General features: G+C 36.6%; 3 protein-coding genes across 5 annotated transcripts; 2 read left to right on the top strand and 1 right to left on the bottom strand.

The window, feature by feature from the left end:
* Positions 1-271: 271 nt before the first annotated feature.
* On the top strand, positions 272-3,180 carry LOC140799046 (phosphoenolpyruvate carboxykinase (ATP) 2). The gene is made up of 10 exons (XM_073153160.1): positions 272-462; positions 569-653; positions 910-1,010; positions 1,159-1,457; positions 1,569-1,742; positions 1,837-1,902; positions 1,974-2,152; positions 2,252-2,421; positions 2,521-2,689; positions 2,812-3,180. Exons 1-10 carry the CDS (start codon positions 287-289, stop codon positions 2,953-2,955), a joined length of 1,563 nt encoding a protein of 520 aa, XP_073009261.1. The 5' UTR covers positions 272-286; the 3' UTR covers positions 2,956-3,180.
* Positions 3,181-5,787: 2,607 nt separating this feature from the next.
* On the top strand, positions 5,788-11,300 carry LOC140799204 (derlin-2). Of its 2 annotated transcripts, XM_073153384.1 has the most exons (7): positions 5,788-5,962; positions 6,047-6,175; positions 6,453-6,552; positions 6,743-6,957; positions 7,082-7,165; positions 7,993-8,046; positions 10,799-11,300. In XM_073153384.1, the coding sequence occupies exons 2-7, from the start codon at positions 6,077-6,079 to the stop codon at positions 10,973-10,975; spliced, it is 729 nt and encodes a 242-aa protein (XP_073009485.1). In that variant the 5' UTR covers positions 5,788-5,962; positions 6,047-6,076; the 3' UTR covers positions 10,976-11,300. The 2 variants fall into 2 exon arrangements, with proteins under 2 accessions (XP_073009485.1, XP_073009484.1); XM_073153383.1 differs by having other exon boundaries at positions 5,811-6,175.
* Positions 11,301-13,760: 2,460 nt separating this feature from the next.
* LOC140799102 (ubiquitin-fold modifier-conjugating enzyme 1) lies at positions 13,761-17,813 on the bottom strand. Of its 2 annotated transcripts, none has more exons than XM_073153249.1 (4): positions 17,301-17,813; positions 17,142-17,203; positions 16,918-17,056; positions 13,761-14,039 (listed from the first exon to the last, which is right to left on the bottom strand). In XM_073153249.1, exons 1-3 carry the CDS (start codon positions 17,631-17,633, stop codon positions 16,918-16,920), a joined length of 534 nt encoding a protein of 177 aa, XP_073009350.1. In that variant the 5' UTR covers positions 17,634-17,813; the 3' UTR covers positions 13,761-14,039. The 2 variants fall into 2 exon arrangements, with proteins under 2 accessions (XP_073009350.1, XP_073009349.1); XM_073153248.1 differs by having other exon boundaries at positions 13,924-14,261.
* Positions 17,814-19,493: the final 1,680 nt, after the last annotated feature.

The following is a 19,493-nucleotide window of genomic DNA, read 5'->3' as shown; positions in this document are numbered from 1 at the left end:
GCTGCATGCGTACAATATATTGTAGATATATATATATATATATATATATATATATATATATATATATATATATATATATTTCAATATTAATTTGGGATGCGTAGCTGAAGCTACTGGAGAATGTGATGAATGACACAGTGCATCATTGGCGTCTCTAACTCGGGAAACAGGACCCAACGTGGTGAAGGGCGACCCGGCAAGGAAGTCGGAGGCCTCAAGGGCCGGCCAGCACTATTTCACCCCCACCATCATTCCCACTGATAGTTCCCTTAAGTTCACCCATCTCATGTACAACCTCTCTCCTGCAGAGCTGTATGAGCAAGCCGTCAAGTATGAGAAAGGGTCCTTTATAACATCGTCAGGTGCATTAGCAACCTTGTCAGGTGCTAAGACTGGTCGATCTCCTAAGGACAAACGGGTCGTCAAGGATGAAACCACTGCAGAGGAGCTTTGGTGGGGGAAGTATGTACCTCTCTCCTACTTGATTGCTTGCCTGCCACGCTTAATTCATTCATTTGTCTCTTAATTGGTTTTATTGATCACTTCCTTATATTGTGCGAACTAATAGGGGGTCACCCAACATTGAGATGGATGAGCAGACATTCTTGGTGAACAGGGAAAGAGCAGTAGACTATCTTAGATCTCTCGACAAGGTATACTATTCTAATTATTTCTCCTCCTCCTCCTTCGGTTTGTTTAAACCTTCCTTACATATGGTTTGAACTATGAACTGCATATCTTTAAAGAGCCAACATATGATCTATTATTAGCTTTATTACACTAACATACTTCTAGTTTTTGTAGGTGTTTAATTTTTCGTGTTAATTAAGGCAACAGACTTGATTAATTTTCATGTACAAAACGAAGATAGTCAATAATCTGAGATCTCTTCTGCTGTATGATCTGCAGGTGTATGTCAATGATCAGTTTCTTAACTGGGATCCTGAGCATCGCATCAAAGTCAGGATCATCTCTGCGAGGGCTTACCATTCACTATTCATGCATAACATGTGAGCTCAAACACCCAAAATTATCAATGTTCTTCTTCAGAGTAAAGGCCTTTATCAAATTTGTTGACATAAGAAATTTTTAATAGATATATAGCAGAGTAGATGTTGGACATCATGTACATCTTAAAGAATATTGAATTGGTTGCAGGTGTATCCGGCCTACGCAGGAAGAATTGTTGAATTTTGGTAACCCTGACTTCACTATCTACAATGCCGGGCAATTTCCTTGCAACCGTTACACACACTATATGACATCGTCGACTAGCATAGACCTTAATTTGGCGAGGAAGGAAATGGTTATTCTGGGCACACAATACGCTGGGGAGATGAAGAAGGGTTTGTTTGGTGTGATGCACTATCTCATGCCCAAGAGACGGATCCTTTCCTTACATTCAGGCTGCAATATGGGAAAAGATGGTGATGTTGCTCTCTTCTTTGGGTTGTCAGGTAATATATATAGGCTGGTTGTGTTCACTCTCGTACATTGTAAGACGTAATTAATTAATTCTTGCTCCTGATCGATGATGTTAACTACGTACATCGCCCTTTTAACTTTAGGCACCGGAAAGACAACTCTCTCGACGGATCACAATAGGTTCCTTATCGGCGACGATGAACATTGCTGGAGTGACAACGGTGTCTCAAATATTGAGGGCGGCTGCTATGCGAAATGCATTGACTTATCAAAGGAGAAGGAGCCTGATATCTGGAATGCTATAAAATTTGGAACTGGTATTTATCTCATCTCTAGAGGTGCGGTGCGGCCTTTATATCCAAATCAAGCTCGCAAATTTAATCCTTTGTTATGCAATTAATTCCCTTGTAGTATTGGAGAATGTTGTTTTCGATGAGCATACACGCGACGTGGATTATTCCGACAAATCTGTTACAGGTACTGTCCTCATATTGTTTCATGAATGCCTGGCTTTCAAATAAGTAATATTGCTTCTTTTTTTGATACAGAAAACACTCGTGCTTCGTATCCAATTGAGTACATTCCAAATGCAAAAATACCATGCGTTGGTCCACATCCTAAGAATGTCATCCTCTTAGCATGCGACGCATTTGGTGTGCTTCCTCCAGTGAGCAAGCTGAGCCTGGCACAGACTATGTACCATTTTATCAGTGGCTACACAGCTCTGGTACATATCTTATTTTGCCTAGAAATTAACGTTATCCTTCCTTCAACTAAACCTTACCTCAAATTGGTCCAATCACTGGCCTCTTTCCTATCGAAATAGGTTGCTGGCACAGAGGAAGGTGTGAAGGAGCCACAGGCCACATTCTCTGCTTGCTTTGGGGCAGCATTCATAATGCTTCATCCTACGAAGTATGCAGCGATGCTGGCTGAAAAAATGCAGAAGTATGGTGCTACTGGGTGGCTTGTCAACACTGGTTGGTCTGGTGGCAGGTAAAAGCACTCACTCAAAGTTGGTGTGATTTCTCTTAATGTCTCCTAGATCTTTCAGACATATTGAAATTCTTCTCGTCCTCCTTAATTTTGTTTCAGATATGGTGTGGGCAGTCGTATTAAACTATCATACACTCGGAGGATAATTGATGCAATACACTCCGGCAGCCTTCTGACTGTTGATTACCGAAAGACTGAGGTGTTTGGACTGGAGATACCAACTGAAGTTGAAGGCGTGCCATCGGAGATCCTAGACCCTACAAACACTGTAAACTATCATTTCTTTTGATTCCTCCAGTTTATTGAAACGTGGCTAGCTAGTTAGAGTATTTGCGACCCTAGTGGGTTTGTTCAAAATTTAATGTAGCTTGGTGGTTTTTTCTTGGATAGTGGGAGGACAAGGTAGCATACAAGGAGACGCTGATGAAACTAGCAGTTTTATTCAAGAATAACTTTGAGGTGTTTGCAGACTACAAGATTGGCCAAGACAGTAGCTTGACGGAGGAGATCCTTGCTGCTGGTCCCAACTTCTAAGCCTTTAGTACTACAGCAGAAACAAAGGACATGGATGTGAAAAATGAGGCTACAAGATGGTGGATATATGCAGCAGCAGAAAACTTTTGTGTTAATTGATTTTTTATTTATTTTTTCCTTTTCCATTTTGTGTGTGAGTGTGCGCTTGTGGAGTTCAGATTGAATACATGTGTTTTCTAGTGATTTATATAAGCCATCAAAGTAATAAACTATGTGTTTTCCTTTATGCAGAAGATGCCCTTATCTCATTGAATTCTGCTCCCCCCCTTTTGAGATGATATTCTCGAGAGTTAACAAAAAATATACATGGTTTTCATTTTTCTCACCTGACCCGTTTTAGTTTTATCTTATAAGTCAGAATTTTGTTTTCTTTCTCTTTCAAATTTGTAGTGAGAATAGAATTTTCTGTTTTTTTTTATCTCTCACTACTCTACTTTTTTCATCTTCCTTTTTTTTTTCACTCAAAACAATTTATAGCTATATCTCTTGCTACTTCTTTTATTTTCTTAGGTCCGATTATCTTTATATTTACATAATTTTATTATATAATTCATAGTTATTAAACATTTATATTTTTACTAGTATTTTACTTTATTATGTAATTCATAATTATTAAACAATTGTACTTCTTACGGTCCTCAATTTTTTAAGACAAAAAGTGACATATTAGTACATTTTAACAAAGTCAAACTAATTCAGAAAGTAATTTATAGTTATATTACGTATTATGAAATAATAAATATTTGTTACTAGGCGCATGTAGAAAATAACAGAATAATATAATCTAGTGAAAAAAATAGATTTTATTAAATATATAGCCGAATTCTCTCTCCCTCCAAGGTTGAAAGATCTACATGCGGCAAAATCTAAAACCGAACTGTTTTTTTTTTGTTGCAAATCCATCCATGAAATTTTACCTTTGCTAAATTAAAAAATAAAAGTCCTAGGGTGGTGATGTATGGGAGTTTATAGGAGTGGCAATCGGGTCGGATTAAGCGGGTTCGGGTCAGGTTAAATTCGAATCAGGTCAATTTTACTTTGACACGAACACGACCCGATTAATAAATAGGTAATACGACCCGCCCCGTCTAAAACGGATCGAGTTAACACGACGCGCTAACACGACCCGTCTAATCCGTATACTTAAACGGGCTGTGTTAACCTGACACGTTAACACGACCCGTCTAACCCATTTAATATAAATCTTATATAAAATTTAATATTTACTAATTTATCATATATAAATGATGTATTATACAAACAAAATAATCGATTTCTAACTCAAAATTCATACAACATCAAAATTACAATCCTAATATTTCACCATAACAAAAATCTATACAATGAAGTTTAGAACAAACTTCATACAAATAATTTTAGTTCCAAACTCTCAAATTCTCTGTTTTCATACAACAAGTTGACCATAACTGCTATACTTCAATAGGAGTACTAGTAACATGTATAGCAAGAGGTCTGACTTAAGAATGCTTTCCAAGCGACGATGAGGGAGTTGCCGCTAACTTCTTCGGTGGTGGATTTTCTCTAGCAAGAAGCACATATGAATAGAAACAAATCATTACGGCATTGCAATCATGTTAAACGAAAGTTTCCTGTGAGTAAAATTCTATAGAACAAATCAGTTTTAAACAGAGCAGAGGAAGAAGTACCTGATAAAAGCATAAAAACCCCAAGGAAGGATTTTCTGTGTAATTTTCCAACTTTTGCATCTTGAGATGTTGGGGCTTTTAAATAAGAAATATTGCAACTTTAAATCAATTCCTTGAGCTCCACCAAGAATAAAGTTTCTCAAGCCCAAATAGATTAGTAAAAACTGAAAATTCACTCCAGGGTACCAAATCCACATATCTGCTCGCCCCAGTATGAACAGTAAGCTGGATGTTCCACCCCTCCGAACCTTTAGACTAAGTACCACTAGGGACAATACGGCAACCCCAGGTGCAACGCCTAAAACAAGACTAATAGGACTTCTCCAAAATAGAAATCCAAGAAGCCCCATAGAAAATTAAAAGCCACATGTGGAATGAAAAAGAAAGATAAAAGGTTATCAACCAGGTCACTATAAGAAGAATAGAAGAAATACTCATAGCAAACCTTGCAGAGCATTTTACTTATCAGGTCACAACCATTGGAGAGAACACATCAATCTAAAATCAAGAAGAAAATATAAATTTGAAGCTCAGAAGTGTTATGATAGAAAGACAAAACTGCTATGATTGAAATTGGAACCATGAAACTCAAGGGGGCGACGGCGTGAGGAGTGAGGGGTAAGAGGCGATGGCCGACTGCGCAGTGATCGGGCAACGGGCATAGGTAAGAGGCGATAGCCGACGACGCTTGCCTCTTTGGAGTTGGGGAGTGGGGACTTATCATTGTCATATGTATTGGGTGTTAGGGTTAGAAAAACTTAGATATATATATATATATATATATATATATATAGAGAGAGAGAGAGAGAGAGAGAGAGAGGGATGGTGAGTTGACCTGACCCAATCCGACCCATTTACCTAAACGGGTTAAACGGGTCAAGCGGATCAGAGGTATAAATCCGAACACGACCCGATTAATAAACGGGTTAGGCGGGATGACCCGTTTATGACCCGAATCCTATTAGACTAAACTCAAATCCGATTAACAATCGGGTTATTGGGTCGGGTCAATTTTTGCCACCTCTAGTGTGGGAGGCCATCCTTGGAGTAAGTCTAAGGATACGTGTCCGCTGGTGATTGGAAATGCTACCTCATCAAGCGTCTGCTGACGTGGAGGGCAGGCGACATGGCTTTGCTCTCCCTGGTCCCCACCACCGGCATAAATAAATAAATGAAAAATAAAGGCGTCCGCCGAATTCTTCTCTCTCTCTCTCCTCTCTCTCTCTCTCTCTCTCTGCATCTAACCCTTCGAACTCCACCCTCTTCTCCGTGTTTTCTCTTCTTCCCTTCGTCTCCTCGACTCCCTCATTCCACTACTTCACTGAACGAAACGATCAAGGGTTAGGGTTTCTGTTTCTGCTTTCATTTTCCATTCCTTCGTGCAGTAGATAAATCTCTCTGTCTCTCCCTCCCTCCCTCTCAAGTCGGTGGTTGGAGAAGGAGAAAGAGGAAGAATGGCGCAAGCGGTGGAGGAATGGTACAAGCAGATGCCCATCATCACGCGCTCCTATCTTACTGCCGCGGTGGTCACCACCGTCGGATGCTCTCTGGAGGTTTGCTTTTCCCCTAATCTTATCCTTTTCATCCGGTTGTTAGGTCTGGGAGCTAATTCACGTTTACTTTTCGAAGATTTCACTCTCGATTCCCTTCTCTAGTTCGATTTCATCATCTAAATGGCATTGATTTGGGGCGTTTTGATGTCTTCTTTCTTTGGTTATTTGTCGATATTAATTGAGCAATAGTTTCTTGTTATGCTGGGTCTAGCTTATATCTGGAAATTACTATCTTATTGATTCTTTTACATAATTTTTTTTTTCAATTTTATGGCAGATCATATCCCCGTATCATTTATATCTGAATCCCAAGCGCGTTGTCCAGAAATTTGAGATCTGGCGTCTTGTCACAAACTTCTTGTACTTCCGTAAAATGGGTATGTTCTGATTTTATTACTCTTTCGCTTCCTTTCCTTGGGTTTTTCAACAGGTGCACAATTTTCAGTTGTAGGTTGATCGATCTATTAGCTCACCTCTCCTTCAATTCTTAACTGCTGATCTCTTTTCATAGTTTGACTTGCTTATTTATATTCAGTTACTCTTATTGATGCTGTCGTTATAAACCAGATTTGGATTTCCTATTCCACATGTTCTTCCTTGCACGATACTGCAAGCTACTTGAGGAAAACTCTTTTAGAGGGCGAACTGCAGATTTCTTCTACATGCTCTTATTTGGTGCCACTGTTCTTACTGGGATTGTTCTCATTGGAGGGATGATACCATATGTTTCTGAGACTTTCGCCAAAATTTTGTTTCTCAGCAATTCATTGACGTTCATGATGGTTAGTCACTTACCGTTTTCATTCTATCCAAAAATTTATGTCAGAAATCTTGTCTCATGTGTCATTTAGTTTAAGATTTCCTTTATACTCTTGAGGTATTGGATCACCTTTTCTCTTCCTGCAGGTCTATGTCTGGAGCAAGCATAATCCTTTTATCCACATGAGTTTCTTGGGCCTTTTTACTTTCACAGCAGCATATCTGCCATGGGTGAGTGATAGCAGTTAGAACAAACATAGCAGAACGTGTTTCCTTCCTATTTATTGCAAATACCTGAGAGTGGGGGATACACTGCTAGTTCCATAATTTTTTTTTTATAAGCTTTGTGGATGACAAATTGGATAACATGGCCTTGGTTGGATCATTTTCTTCTCTTTATGAATAATGATATGCTAGTATAGGTCAGCAACTGCAGTTAAAAGACAAAATAATGCGTTAAAAGGTAAAGTCATTTTCTTCTCTTTATGTGTTTTGTTATACACTGTATTTGCTTGTCTTCTCATTCATCACTTGAAAGTAGGTATGTATATATGTGCTCATACCTAGTGGGACATTTTTGACATGAAATTGTTCTGTTATCATATAGTTTTGTTTTCCTTTTGGGAGGACATGGAAATGTATTTAAAAGTTTTCAAGTCAATTATGTGCTTTTTGTATGGTTGATTAAAATGATTGTCCCTTGATCTATTTCTTAAGGCCCTGTTCAATTCAGGAATAATTTTTTTTTTATTTTGAAATATAATTTTTTATTTTAGAATAAACAGCTAAATATCATTATAACTTTATTCTAGAATACAAATACTATTTATCAAAATTACATCTTATTTCTAAAATAAAGATATCATTTTGAAAATAATAAAAAGGAATACATATTCTAAAATTGAATTTATTCCTAAAGTAAGCAAGACTTAAAAAGAATTGCTACGTGATCTTCATCTGTGGTATATCTACTATGAACAATGATGTTGATGCTTATTATTTTAGTTGGTTAAAAATGAGAGAATTAGTTGTTAATATTATTGTTTGTGATGTTACAGGTCCTTCTAGGATTCTCCATTCTGGTTGGTAGCAGTACGTGGGTGGATCTTCTGGTATGTTACTCAATATCATATATTTTTTTAAAGTTTTTTTTTATATTTTTTTACTTAGTATCAAATAGTTGCTTTCCTAAGAAGACACGGACACAGGACACGGATACGACACACTACAAACACGGAGATAGGAACCAATCTTTTATAAATAAAAGCATTATATATATCATTGATATGTTTAAAGCAATATTTTTCTAAACTTATAATATAAATACACATGCATGCGTAAATTATTCATAAGAGAAAAACAAAATGCACAAAATATCACAAAGTCAAAAGTGATAATGTTGGTATGTGACAATACAATTCAATATTATGAGAATAAATATTTAACTACCATTACTTAACTATAGTGGATGGTATAGATGAATCTATGATTTTATAATAATTTACATTAATATTAATTTATTTGGATTCACTAACTTGTGATTGTTGCATTATATTTTTATAGCATATCTAGGAAATTTCTACAATAGATAATCCCTATTATAAACTTTTATAGCATATGATAAATTTTATGTCTAAAAAATATATCAAGAATGTCCAAAAGTGTGTCCAACAAGTGTTCGACAAGTGTTGGACATGGACACGACATGCTATTTGAAGTGTCTGTGCTTCATAGTTGCTTCCATGATCATGTTAATATTTTCGACTAAAGAAACATGAAAGAGAGTTAAAAGAGTAATTTTTGCAACAGCAAAAAAAAGCTATTCTTAGAACAATAATGTTAAGTGGTCTTGCTGGCCACTGAGTGGAATTGATCTTGATGCGAACTAGGTCAAGTTGGATCGCATTATGAAGATATTGTGCTCGATGGATATAGTCTATTTATTTTTTAATTAATTTATGTTTATCTCTTATGTAAGCTCTTAAGGTAAGTCTAGTTATATCACGTAAGCTTTTTAAGGCAAGTTTAATTAAGTTATGTAAACCACTAAGGCAAGTTCAATTAAGTTATATAAGTTTTTAAGGCAAATCTTAGTTTAGTTGAGTTATATAAGCCTTCATAGTTAGTCTAAGGCAAGTCCAATTAAGTCATGTAAGCCTCTAAAGTAGATTTTAATTCGAGTCATATAGTTTTTAGGGATAGACTAAGATAAGTCTTAGTTCGAGTCATATAAGCCTTCATGGCTAATTTAAGACAAGTTTAATTAAGTCATGTAAGCCTCTAAGGCAAATTTTAGTTCGAATCGTATAAGCTTTTAAGAATAGTCTAAGGTAAATCATAGTTCGAGTCGTATAAGCCTTTATGGCTACTTTGAATAGGACTCATTATATTCGATCTCTATATATAGAAGGGCTGAGCTTATTTGTTTATTCATCTAAGAATCCAATGAAGAATTAAGAATTATATTTTAGTCTTGAGTTATCGTTGGAGTAAATTAGTTATATCCGTTTATTTTTTTAAGAGTAAATCTAACTTAGAATCCTAATTCTATCTTCGAATAATAACTATTATCCTCCGCCATGAGCCACCATACTATACAGCCATCCATCACCACCTTTGGTTGTCCGCTATCCTCTGATGATCGCTGCAACGTTGGATATTTACTAATCTACCCCGTTCGGACCTTCCTCTATTTTATTTATATTTTTTTTCACCTCGACCTTTTCATTACGATTTTCAATTTATATGAAACCAATACCATTAGAACTTTATATAAATTTTCATAATTTTTTTACGTCCGGATTGGTCGAGATCTGGTTCATAACACATCTATGTTTCTCAACGAGTGGAATTGATCAATGCTTCTCATTTCAACTGTCTTTTGATCATGATTTGAGTTATTCAATCATACACCCTTAGTATATATACAAATAGATCCGGTAACATATCACTATAGGAAGTTGCATTTCTTTTTGATATATTAGTTATTTTGTTCGTAAATTTTCTCACAAATTTGATAGAAAACCAGTCAGTTGACTTCCCTTTATGCTGGAAAATCTAGATGGCCAAAAATTTGTGGCATCAAGTTGCTTGCATAACAAGTGTAGTTGGGCTAAAGCTTGACTAGGACTAGCTTGGAGCAAGCTCAAAATTAATTTTGGGCCTCTGGGTCAATGTTAATTTTTATTAGTGATCAATTAATTCCAATTCATGCTCAATTCCTAAACTATTGTGTTAAGCTGATAGAATCCATAATAAGCTGCTGTATAACTATTATTAAGACCAACTCAAATCAAGCCTCTTATCAAGATTGAATCAATTTAATTCAAGCCTGATTTATTAAGTTGAATAAAGATCAAATTAAATCAAATAATTTCTTTTGAACAAATAGGCCAAAGCTCTTGTTTCACTGAAACTTAATAAGTGGCAACCTCCCACAAATTAAATCAAATTTGAATTGGATCAGGCATAAACATACTGACTAACTGAGAAGGAAGATAGGTCAGTTTACTTAAGCTGAATATCGAGTGGCTTGATGACTTAATCATTTTTGACAGCCCCATGTTGTCTTACCTGCCTTAGCTTGGCGATGATTGCCTGGGATGTAGGCACAGCTGAGATTTGGAGTCATATATTTCTGTTTTTCATATTCAGTCTTAAATCCTGCGCTTGTCTCTTTATTCTTTAATTAATGGATTTATCTCCTATCTGATGTGCTAGATTATTTTATTTCATTAGTTTAGCATTCTTTTATTCAGGATTTTCAGATTTTATTTTAAATATGGTTAATCGGGGGTTTCTTCTGTTACTTATGTGTACTGTTTAGTTCTATCGTACTGATCTGGCAATGCTATCCTGACTCAGGGCATGATTGCTGGCCATGCTTATTACTTTCTTGAAAATGTGTATCCAAGGATGACAGGCCGACACCCACTAAAGACTCCTCCATTTATCAAAGCACTCTTTCCTGATGAGAATGTTGTAGTGGCCCGGCCAATAAATCCTATGTTTGCTCCACCGCAGGATATGCATCAAGAGTGATGATGAGTAACGTTTTAGATCTACAGGATTCCAGATTGATAAGTCTTTTTACCTTAGAAAAATCATGCAGAGTAACGTTGACTTGTGAAGTTCACTCCTAACAGATGGTTCTGAGGGCGTGTTATGTAGATCTTCTTATGTATGGCCCATGATGGTTACCGGTTTCAGATCTTTGGCAATCTTGTAATTTCTATAGTTGATCGTAGCATAACGTCTTTATCAAATTCAAGCTCTTTCAGACAATGCGGATTCTTTTTTTCTTTTTCCTTGTGAAATGGTTGATAGAAACAGTACTATGCAAAGCAAGTATATTAATATTGTTGCAGGATGAGATGTTTAACAGATTTTATTTTCTTGCTGAGTACAAACGGCCCAGTAATCTTTTGTCCTATCAAGCCATAGATTTGTTGGACGATGATTTAATTGTATATCCAGCTTGAATCCAGACATATATGTATATAGGGTGTCAATCGGGTTGGATTAGTTGGGTTTGGATTGGGTTAAATTTGGGTCAGATTAAGATAGTATAAACATGAATACTACCCGTTTATTAAACGGGTAATACGATCCGTATCCGTTTAATAAATGAGTTGTATTCTTTATACAACATAGTCAACCTGTTTACACAACAAGATTAGTCCAATTACAAAATCAGATAACCCATTTATAGAATGAGATTAATCCATTTACAAAACAAGATTAACCGATTTACAAGATTACTATAAAAACTTAATACAGCAAGATTTAGAATATATAACACATAACGAAAATCAAACTAACAAAAATTATATAACACAACATAAATCTAGCAAAATTATTGACAATATTTAGTAACAAATCTACACCGGCTTCTAGCTATGGAGGTGTTGTCAGAGTTGGCGAAGCGGTAGCGGAGATCAAAGTGTCGGCAATGACAAGGCTCTAGGAGTGGACCTCCATGGTGACAAAGTCCTATCTCTAGCTCCCGTGGTGACGAGGCGAGAACTCCTCGAGGCTAAGCTCCATTGGCGGCATTGGGTACTTAACGCTGGAGGAGTTGTAGTCACATGAGGGTTGCTTCCACCGACGAGCACACACTCATCACGGAGCAGCACCGCCGAAGAGTGGTAAAGCTAGGGTGTCGCCGATATGCTTGCACGTCAATGGGTGAGGGCAACGACGTCGTCATCCGACGATGTTACTTGGTGGCGTGAGGAGATCTAGCGACGTGAGTAAGGGGGAGATTCGACAGCGTGAGTGAGGGGGATATCTAACAGGTGATCGGCGTGAAGAGTGAAGAGACCCAATGGTGTGAGTGAGGAGGAGATCTGACGGCATGAGTGAGGAGATCTAGCGGTGTGAGGAGTCCGACGACGTGAGGAGATCGAGCACAAGTAAGAGGCTAAGGGCAACGACACACATCTTTGGTCTTGGCCTTCTGGAGAGTGTGTAGTTAGGTCTTAGAGTTAGAAATTATATATATATTGCGGTTGGCGGGTTGACCCGACTTGACTTGACCCGTATACTTAAACGAGTTAAACGGGTCAAACGGGTTAGTGGTATAAATCTGAACACAACCCGATTAATAATGAAGTTAGGCGAGTTAATCCGTTTATGATCCGAACTTGATTAGACTAAATCTATACCCGATAAATAGCCGGGTTTTTATGTTCGGTCAATTTTTGCCACCCCTATGTGCATATCACTAGATAAATAAATTCGTGTCTGCATATGATCTGAAGTTATATATGAGATAAAATCTGTATCAATGTGATGATGTGATCATACACAGATGGTTGATCCGTAATTACGCAATAGCATTGTTCTTAGACGGTTGGAGAGTTTTCATTTTTTGTGTAAATTTATAGGTATTTTGCTAGACAATGTTTGTTAGTTTTCATAAATATATGCTTTTATGTTTGTAACATACTTACTGAAGCCACCAAGTAAGAATTTGGTCAAAGAAGTACAATGCGTCTGAAAGCTAGACACAACGGATATCCACAATCGCTTCTGGCTCGCATTTGTTTCCGGAAAATGAAAATGGTTAAAATGACTCATTTGGGGGCAAACGGCAAACCCTCAGCATTTTGATTCTATACCGGTTAAAAGTAAACCAAAAAACAGAATAATTCAAACTAAGCAACCTATCTAACATGTGCTCCCAAACATTTGACGCACAACCGATGCTTATAGGACCTCCGCAATAGAGCTATTAATTAACATAAATAATAACTAGTACCCATATGCTTGATCTCTATACAAGAAACTCTTTCCAACTCTTTTATAGTTGGTCCTAATAGTTTAATTTTATCTTTAATGGTTACTCCCTATAGTTTAAAATTGAAGGGAGTAATTTACTCAATAATATGACTCAGCCCAGCACGCTTTTCTCAATATATATATATATATATACATACATTAAAGGGAATATTCTTAAAATTGTACGCAAAAGTTACATTTATGAAATATTTACCCGCAGGGTTCTCTCTAACAAATGTTAAACCACAAAGCTATTCTTGTTCCAGTGCAAATAACTTGAGTTTTAAGACTATGCAAACTAGTCATTAACATGCAAGCCTGAGAAAGTAAATTCCGTAGTATCATCGTATTCAAACCAAAGTGGCTCAAAACAAAGAGGCGGGCCCGTTAAACTTTGGTCAATTAGGAAGCAGGGAAAGAAACATAAGAGCGTAGTCCGAACCAGTACCTCAAGATAAGTTATTAAACTATTGGAAGTTATGAACCCATTACTCTGAGGTCAAAAGCCGCATAAACTCTAACCTACTCTTAAACACCATCACTGTTGGGGTTGAATCTCAAATTATTTAAGGCAAATTGAAATTGTCATCTCAATTACACCACAACAATGTCTTCCTTTGAAAGAAGAAAGTGGAGAAACAAACAGAATATAAAGAAAATCGAGCAACATTGCAATGTTTCTACACCCAAAACTGGAAGTAGATGAATTGGTATAAGCTAGAAAGAGTACTGTTAGATAAATTTGGTGATCGAGCATAGAAGCTTTAGCAAGTTGTTCACCCAATAATCTCCTCAAAAATACTTGTTCACACAATATGGTTTACTGAAGATACCCAAAAAAAAAAAAAAAAAGATTAGGAGTCAAGAAACATGGACCAAAGTTAGGAAAATGTCATTATAGCAATACTTGTAGTCTTTGCACTTGGCACACACATGCAACCAAGAAATGTGCACCAGTGGCATGGCTAGTGATGACCCTTATTCGACATAGCTAGCATACTATGTGGTAGGCTGACTAGCATATCTTGGCACAACCATGGAATGCCTGTTTTCAGTTTTATCTATTTATTAGACCTCAAAACTGAAAATGAAATGTTCTTAAGACATAAGCGGCAACAATGTTGAAACTACACATATTAAAATTTGAAAAGAAAGATTGCATCATACAACCATACAAGTAGTAACATGATTCAACTGCATTTTGAGTCCACTATCTACCAACCACAAATGGGAGCATAACATAAATAAAAATCACTCAGCTGTCCACCATGCCCACATAGGATGAATTGGTGACTTGAAGTAAGGATCCGACGTGCTGAAGGATTTAAACGAGTTTAGGTTTAGTATAATAAGGTTCAAGTCATAATCAGGACAACCCGCCTAATTATTAATTGGATTTATTTACACTTTCAACTCGTTTAACCCAAATTAATCCATTTATGTTAAATGGCTTAGGACATGTCAATTTGTTTATAACTCAAATAACTTTTTTATGACCCAAATAAACCCGTTTAATTTTTTTAAACTTTTAACCCATGTAACCTTTTTAACTTATTTAACTTGTGTAAACTATTTGGCCATTTATCTTATATAATCCATCTAATCCATGTCCTAACTTATTTAAGACATTTAGTATTACTCTCTTAGATGACTTGTTTACTGGTTAAATGAGTTATCCATGTAACCTATTTAACAAATGTGTCATATTCATGTTAATATTTCAACCCATTTAATAGATGGATTTTGTTCGTGTTGGCTTGAAATTAGCTCGAATTAACTTGTGATAAACCAGGCCCGACCTGGTTCAGTTGCCACCCCTAACTTGGCATCCATCTACTGCCACATATACATCTAGGCTATGAACAAAATTTGCCCAAAATTTAAAAAATTTGGGTATTATGCCATCAATACATGATAAAATTGGCAGATCTATGTAAAATACACCATTTTATAAGTGTAGATCTACCTCAATAGAAGTCTAGATATTCCTATTTTTCTTTTAATTTTTGGAATTTTGAAAACTGGGATAAAACAATTTTTTGTTCAATTTGTACTAGTTCAACCTATCTTCCCTATGAAATTGGTAGATCAACAATAGAGAAACCTTGCATAATTATAGATCTATCAATAGGGGTGAAAACGGGTCGGATTAACTCCGACCCGACCCGCTATCAGACCCGATTCGGATCGGATTCGGATAAAAAATTTCTATCCGATTCAGATACAGATTCAGATACGGATAAAATTTTTGAAAAAAATTCGGATACAGATTCAGATACGGGTCGGATATAATTTTCGGATTCGGATACGGATATCGGATATTAGTTTACCCGCATATATTTTTAAATGATTTACAATTTTTAGCTTGCTTATTTAAATAGTAAATATTAATATTGTTACTAATAATACGTTATATTATTTATAAAGATTAATTTCTCTAATTTTATAAATTTGACATACAAAAAAATTATTTGTTGTAAAACTCTTAATAATTTTATGTTAATTATATCTAAATAAAATATTATAATTATTTTAAATTCAATAAATATCCGTTTAAAATCCGATCCTCTATCTGAAAATTATCCGTATCCGTTTAGTTAGGATATGATTTTAAATTTTGCTATCCGTCCATCTATATCCGGACTAAAAATATGGATCCGGATATAGGTTGAGCACTATCCGATCCGTATCGGATCCGTTTTTACCCCTATCTACCAAGCATGCTAGAAACCTCATATGAAGTTTCATCTTTGAAAGTTACAAGAGAAATGATAAACACAAAATGTAGCTTTGCCCTTAATGATCCAACGTCTAACTCGGCATTCACAAGGGTGGCGACAGCCGACCAACACAAGCTTCCTTGCATGCAGTTGCCATCATCCCTCCTTATTAAGTGACTAAAACATGTAATATCACAGAGATAGCACTAGAAGCTACAGCGGGGAATAAAGAAAAACTAAGAGGACCATAAGCTCTGGTTATTGAATAAAGTAGGAAAGGCATAGGAAGGCAATAAAAAGATAAAAGATCCATAATTAGATTTTTGGATTACTATTGAGTCAAAATTAGGTGAAAAAAGATGAGATCCAACATAACAAGCATACATGGTTATAATCAATTTCACAAAGAAAAGAAGAAGTAAATATCATCTTTCCAGCACATAGTTCCAGAAGCTCATGTTTGGCTCCTTATACTAATTAACTAGGATGAAATAAATCAACCCAGAATAAGTACTGGATGAAAGCTATGCTAGTAGTGAATTTTTTACGTCACACCAATGTATATGCAGGGCAAATCAAGCAGACATAGACAAAATTAAAATTAACTTTTGTATTGGTTTCTCATTTGATAAATCATGAGAGGGGTGCAACAACGAGTGTTTATCGTTTAATTTTTCCATTCATTCTCATGAACTCGACTAGGTGCCTTTTCTGAGAATCACAGAGAGCAATTTTGGCAAGGCAAGAAGAGAAAGAATTCAGGAGCAGCTGTAGGATCTAACAATCTGGGAAACTCTATATGAAATACAATCACAAGAAGTACTCAAATATTATGACAATTATAAATTATTTTAGTAAGAACCGGATAATCCTAATCAGCTCCAACTGTGAAAGGATTGCTGCAATCTAGAGTCACTCAGTATTTTCCCTATAGCAATACTTAATTTTCATGATCAAAGAACATTACATGAAGTGGCTTACTTAAGAAGAAGGTTCGGCAGCAGTTGATGCCTCATCATCCTTGTGTTTCACCATGCCGGAGTCAACGAGGACGGGCACCTCCGCGGCAAGCCAAGGAGCAAGGCCTAAGCAGAGCGCGTGTGCGATCCCAAATCTGGGGCTGCCAAAAATCAAGGAACCAAAGATATCAATCCGTAAGAAAAGGAAAGTGAGAGGAGGAAGTTCGGCTTTTAGCGAAGGCCTACCAGTTCTTGGCCCAGAGGGGCTTGAAGTGCACCGTGAGGCAGATCTTGCCTCCCCTATACATCTGGGCGGAGATGATGATTAGTTAGGAATTTTAAGGAGAAAGAAAGAAACAAACAAACGAAAAAAAAAAGAGGTTATGTCAGTATGTCTGTTTGTACCTTGTGGGTCTTGCCGTCGAGGGATGGGAGCTCGATCTCGGGGGCCGTGGAGGGGTAGGTGACCGGGATGTCGAACTGGAGGTGGAACTCGTAGCGGCGGAGGTTGTGGACGTACCAGCACGTGCCGCTCCAACGGGTGCCCTCGGGGTTCTCAGCGGAGATCCGGAACCAGTCGTTGTCGTTGCGCTTGTTCATGCCCGTGTAGGCGATCAGGGCGCGGTACTCCTCCTTCAGTCGCTGCGTCCACGCCGCCCCATCTCGAGGCCCTGCCCGCGTCGTCAGCAAAGGGATCTGCGTCAATGCAGACTTCGTGCTCGGATCCCAACCCTCCATCCTCTTTTACTGTTTTTCTCTCGGGAGGAGGAGGATTGAAGAAGGAAGCCCTACCAGCGCCGGTATTGATGCTGCGTCAAACCTACGCCGACGGACGACGCGATCGCTCGTGCTGAACCAAATCCGAAAACTATAATATCTATTATCTAGTCCGATAAGATTCGGAAACTTGTCCGAAATGGATCCCAATTTAGAGTGCCCTGTGATTTGTGCGAAAAATAAAATAAATAAATTTAACCTTAACAAATTATTTTCATTGTTTATAGGCTAAGGTGAGGGCATTCGTTAAACAAAAACCATTTAGTTTTTAAAATAATAAAAATAAGCCTACGCATCTTGTAAAAATTGTGCACATTTCATTATAAAGAAAAATATGTATTTAGTATCAAAAAATAAACACATTCAATTTCAACAGTCTAAACTTATAATTACTAAAACCTAAGAGCTTTTCTTTACAAATAGCTCAACTAAGGTGTCTTAATGTTTGGTTGGAGAGATGCTTTCATTTAATATCAGTTTATTTTTTTCCCATGTGCGAACTCATATGCCTACTAAATTCTTGTTTTTATTAATTGATATCATTTGGTACTAAATAGTTGGTCTGGTTATAAACGGTTAGTGGTTCGAGTCGTAAATAGGTTAATCAGGTTAGGATAATAAACACTAGCATGATCCTTCTAATAATCAAGTTAGATGGATTGATTCATTTATAATCCGAACCTAATTAGACTAAATTTAAATCTATTAAAAACTCAGATTATCGTGTTGAGTTATTAGGTCGAGTCAACTTTTGCCGCACCTACCTTAATTGCCTATTTTCTCTCTTATTATTCTCTTCATCTCTCCTCGGGTTCTCTCTCCCCTACTATCGACAGGCTTTGACCATCTCAGACTATTGTTGAGATGCTAACGCCTAGTTGTTCTTAATCGTGAGCCCTCTCCCTTCTCATCTCTTTCTTCTCTCTTCACTCTCTCTTTCGGGCTCAAGCTAATTGGGAACCGAGCCATTAGTGAGAGACTGACCACTGGCTAGTTAGTAGCAGTTGGACCCCTCCCATTGGCTTGTCTTCTCCTTTTCCTTCCCTCATTCTTCTTTTCTTTCTTCTTCTTTCTTCTTCTTCCTCCTTTTTTCTTTTTCTTCCTTCTTTTTTTCCACTCTAAGCAATAGTGTTAGGCTAAACCTAACACTATAGTAGTGGATTTTTCTAAATTTTTTTTTCCAGTTAATTATTCATCTTATTTTCCTTAGTTAATTTAAATATATATATATATATATATATACCTGCTATCAAATAAATATGCCTCTCACGTGAGTGAAACCCACGTGATTTTCACATTACCTATTAGTTAATATTTTAATATAATATATAAGAGAAAAACTCACATTTTCGCAAATGATACAGATAAAAGAAGCCCCTAATACCAAAGGTGACAACAAGTCCATAAAATACATATCTAAAAAATGATGCAATTGTCCACGTAGGAATTACATGCCATTTTTCTTAAATTATAAAAATAAACAAGAATTATAAAAAATAATAAATCTTTGCCAACTTTTTTACGAACTGAAGCTCATCTATAAATTTGAAAAATATTCCACCAGAAAATGGTGAGCCTAAAGCCCAATAACTATTCACTTCTACGGTCTAAAAGATGCATTAGTACCACATATTTATCGTGTTCATCTAATCACATATACATTAGCAATCTACAATGTGACATACATCAATCCAGACTCAACGGACTATCATGTCCTTAACACAAACATTCTTAAAGAGTGGTAGACCCTAGCGGTAGAATTGCCAGCCCATCACCCGATGAACAAGATGATCGAATGTTCGTCATCGCATACTAAAGACC

This window comes from Typha latifolia, chromosome 12, assembly GCF_019914945.1.
Source record: "Typha latifolia isolate L0001 chromosome 12, TyphaL0001v2, whole genome shotgun sequence".
NCBI lineage: Eukaryota > Viridiplantae > Streptophyta > Magnoliopsida > Poales > Typhaceae > Typha > Typha latifolia.
This window is presented reverse-complemented; position numbering and strand designations above follow the sequence as displayed.

What these genes read in the sequence shown, in the direction of transcription:
- LOC140799046 (XM_073153160.1), top strand. Translation starts at nt 287, where the DNA reads ATGTACAACCTCTCTCCTGCAGAGCTGTATGAGCAAGCCGTCAAGTAT. An exon ending in TCACTATTCATGCATAACAT is followed by an intron (nt 1,011 to 1,158) that starts GTGAGCTCAAAC and finishes AATTGGTTGCAG; the next exon opens with GTGTATCCGGCCTACGCAGG. An exon ending in TCTCTTCTTTGGGTTGTCAG is followed by an intron (nt 1,458 to 1,568) that starts GTAATATATATA and finishes TTTTAACTTTAG; the next exon opens with GCACCGGAAAGACAACTCTC.
- LOC140799204 (XM_073153384.1), top strand. Translation starts at nt 6,077, where the DNA reads ATGGCGCAAGCGGTGGAGGAATGGTACAAGCAGATGCCCATCATCACG. An exon ending in CCGTCGGATGCTCTCTGGAG is followed by an intron (nt 6,176 to 6,452) that starts GTTTGCTTTTCC and finishes ATTTTATGGCAG; the next exon opens with ATCATATCCCCGTATCATTT. An exon ending in GTACGTGGGTGGATCTTCTG is followed by an intron (nt 8,047 to 10,798) that starts GTATGTTACTCA and finishes ATCCTGACTCAG; the next exon opens with GGCATGATTGCTGGCCATGC.
- LOC140799102 (XM_073153249.1), bottom strand. Translation starts at nt 17,633, where the DNA reads ATGGAGGGTTGGGATCCGAGCACGAAGTCTGCATTGACGCAGATCCCT. An exon ending in TCGACGGCAAGACCCACAAG is followed by an intron (nt 17,204 to 17,300) that starts GTACAAACAGAC and finishes ATCTCCGCCCAG; the next exon opens with ATGTATAGGGGAGGCAAGAT. An exon ending in CCCCTCTGGGCCAAGAACTG is followed by an intron (nt 17,057 to 17,141) that starts GTAGGCCTTCGC and finishes GATTTTTGGCAG; the next exon opens with CCCCAGATTTGGGATCGCAC.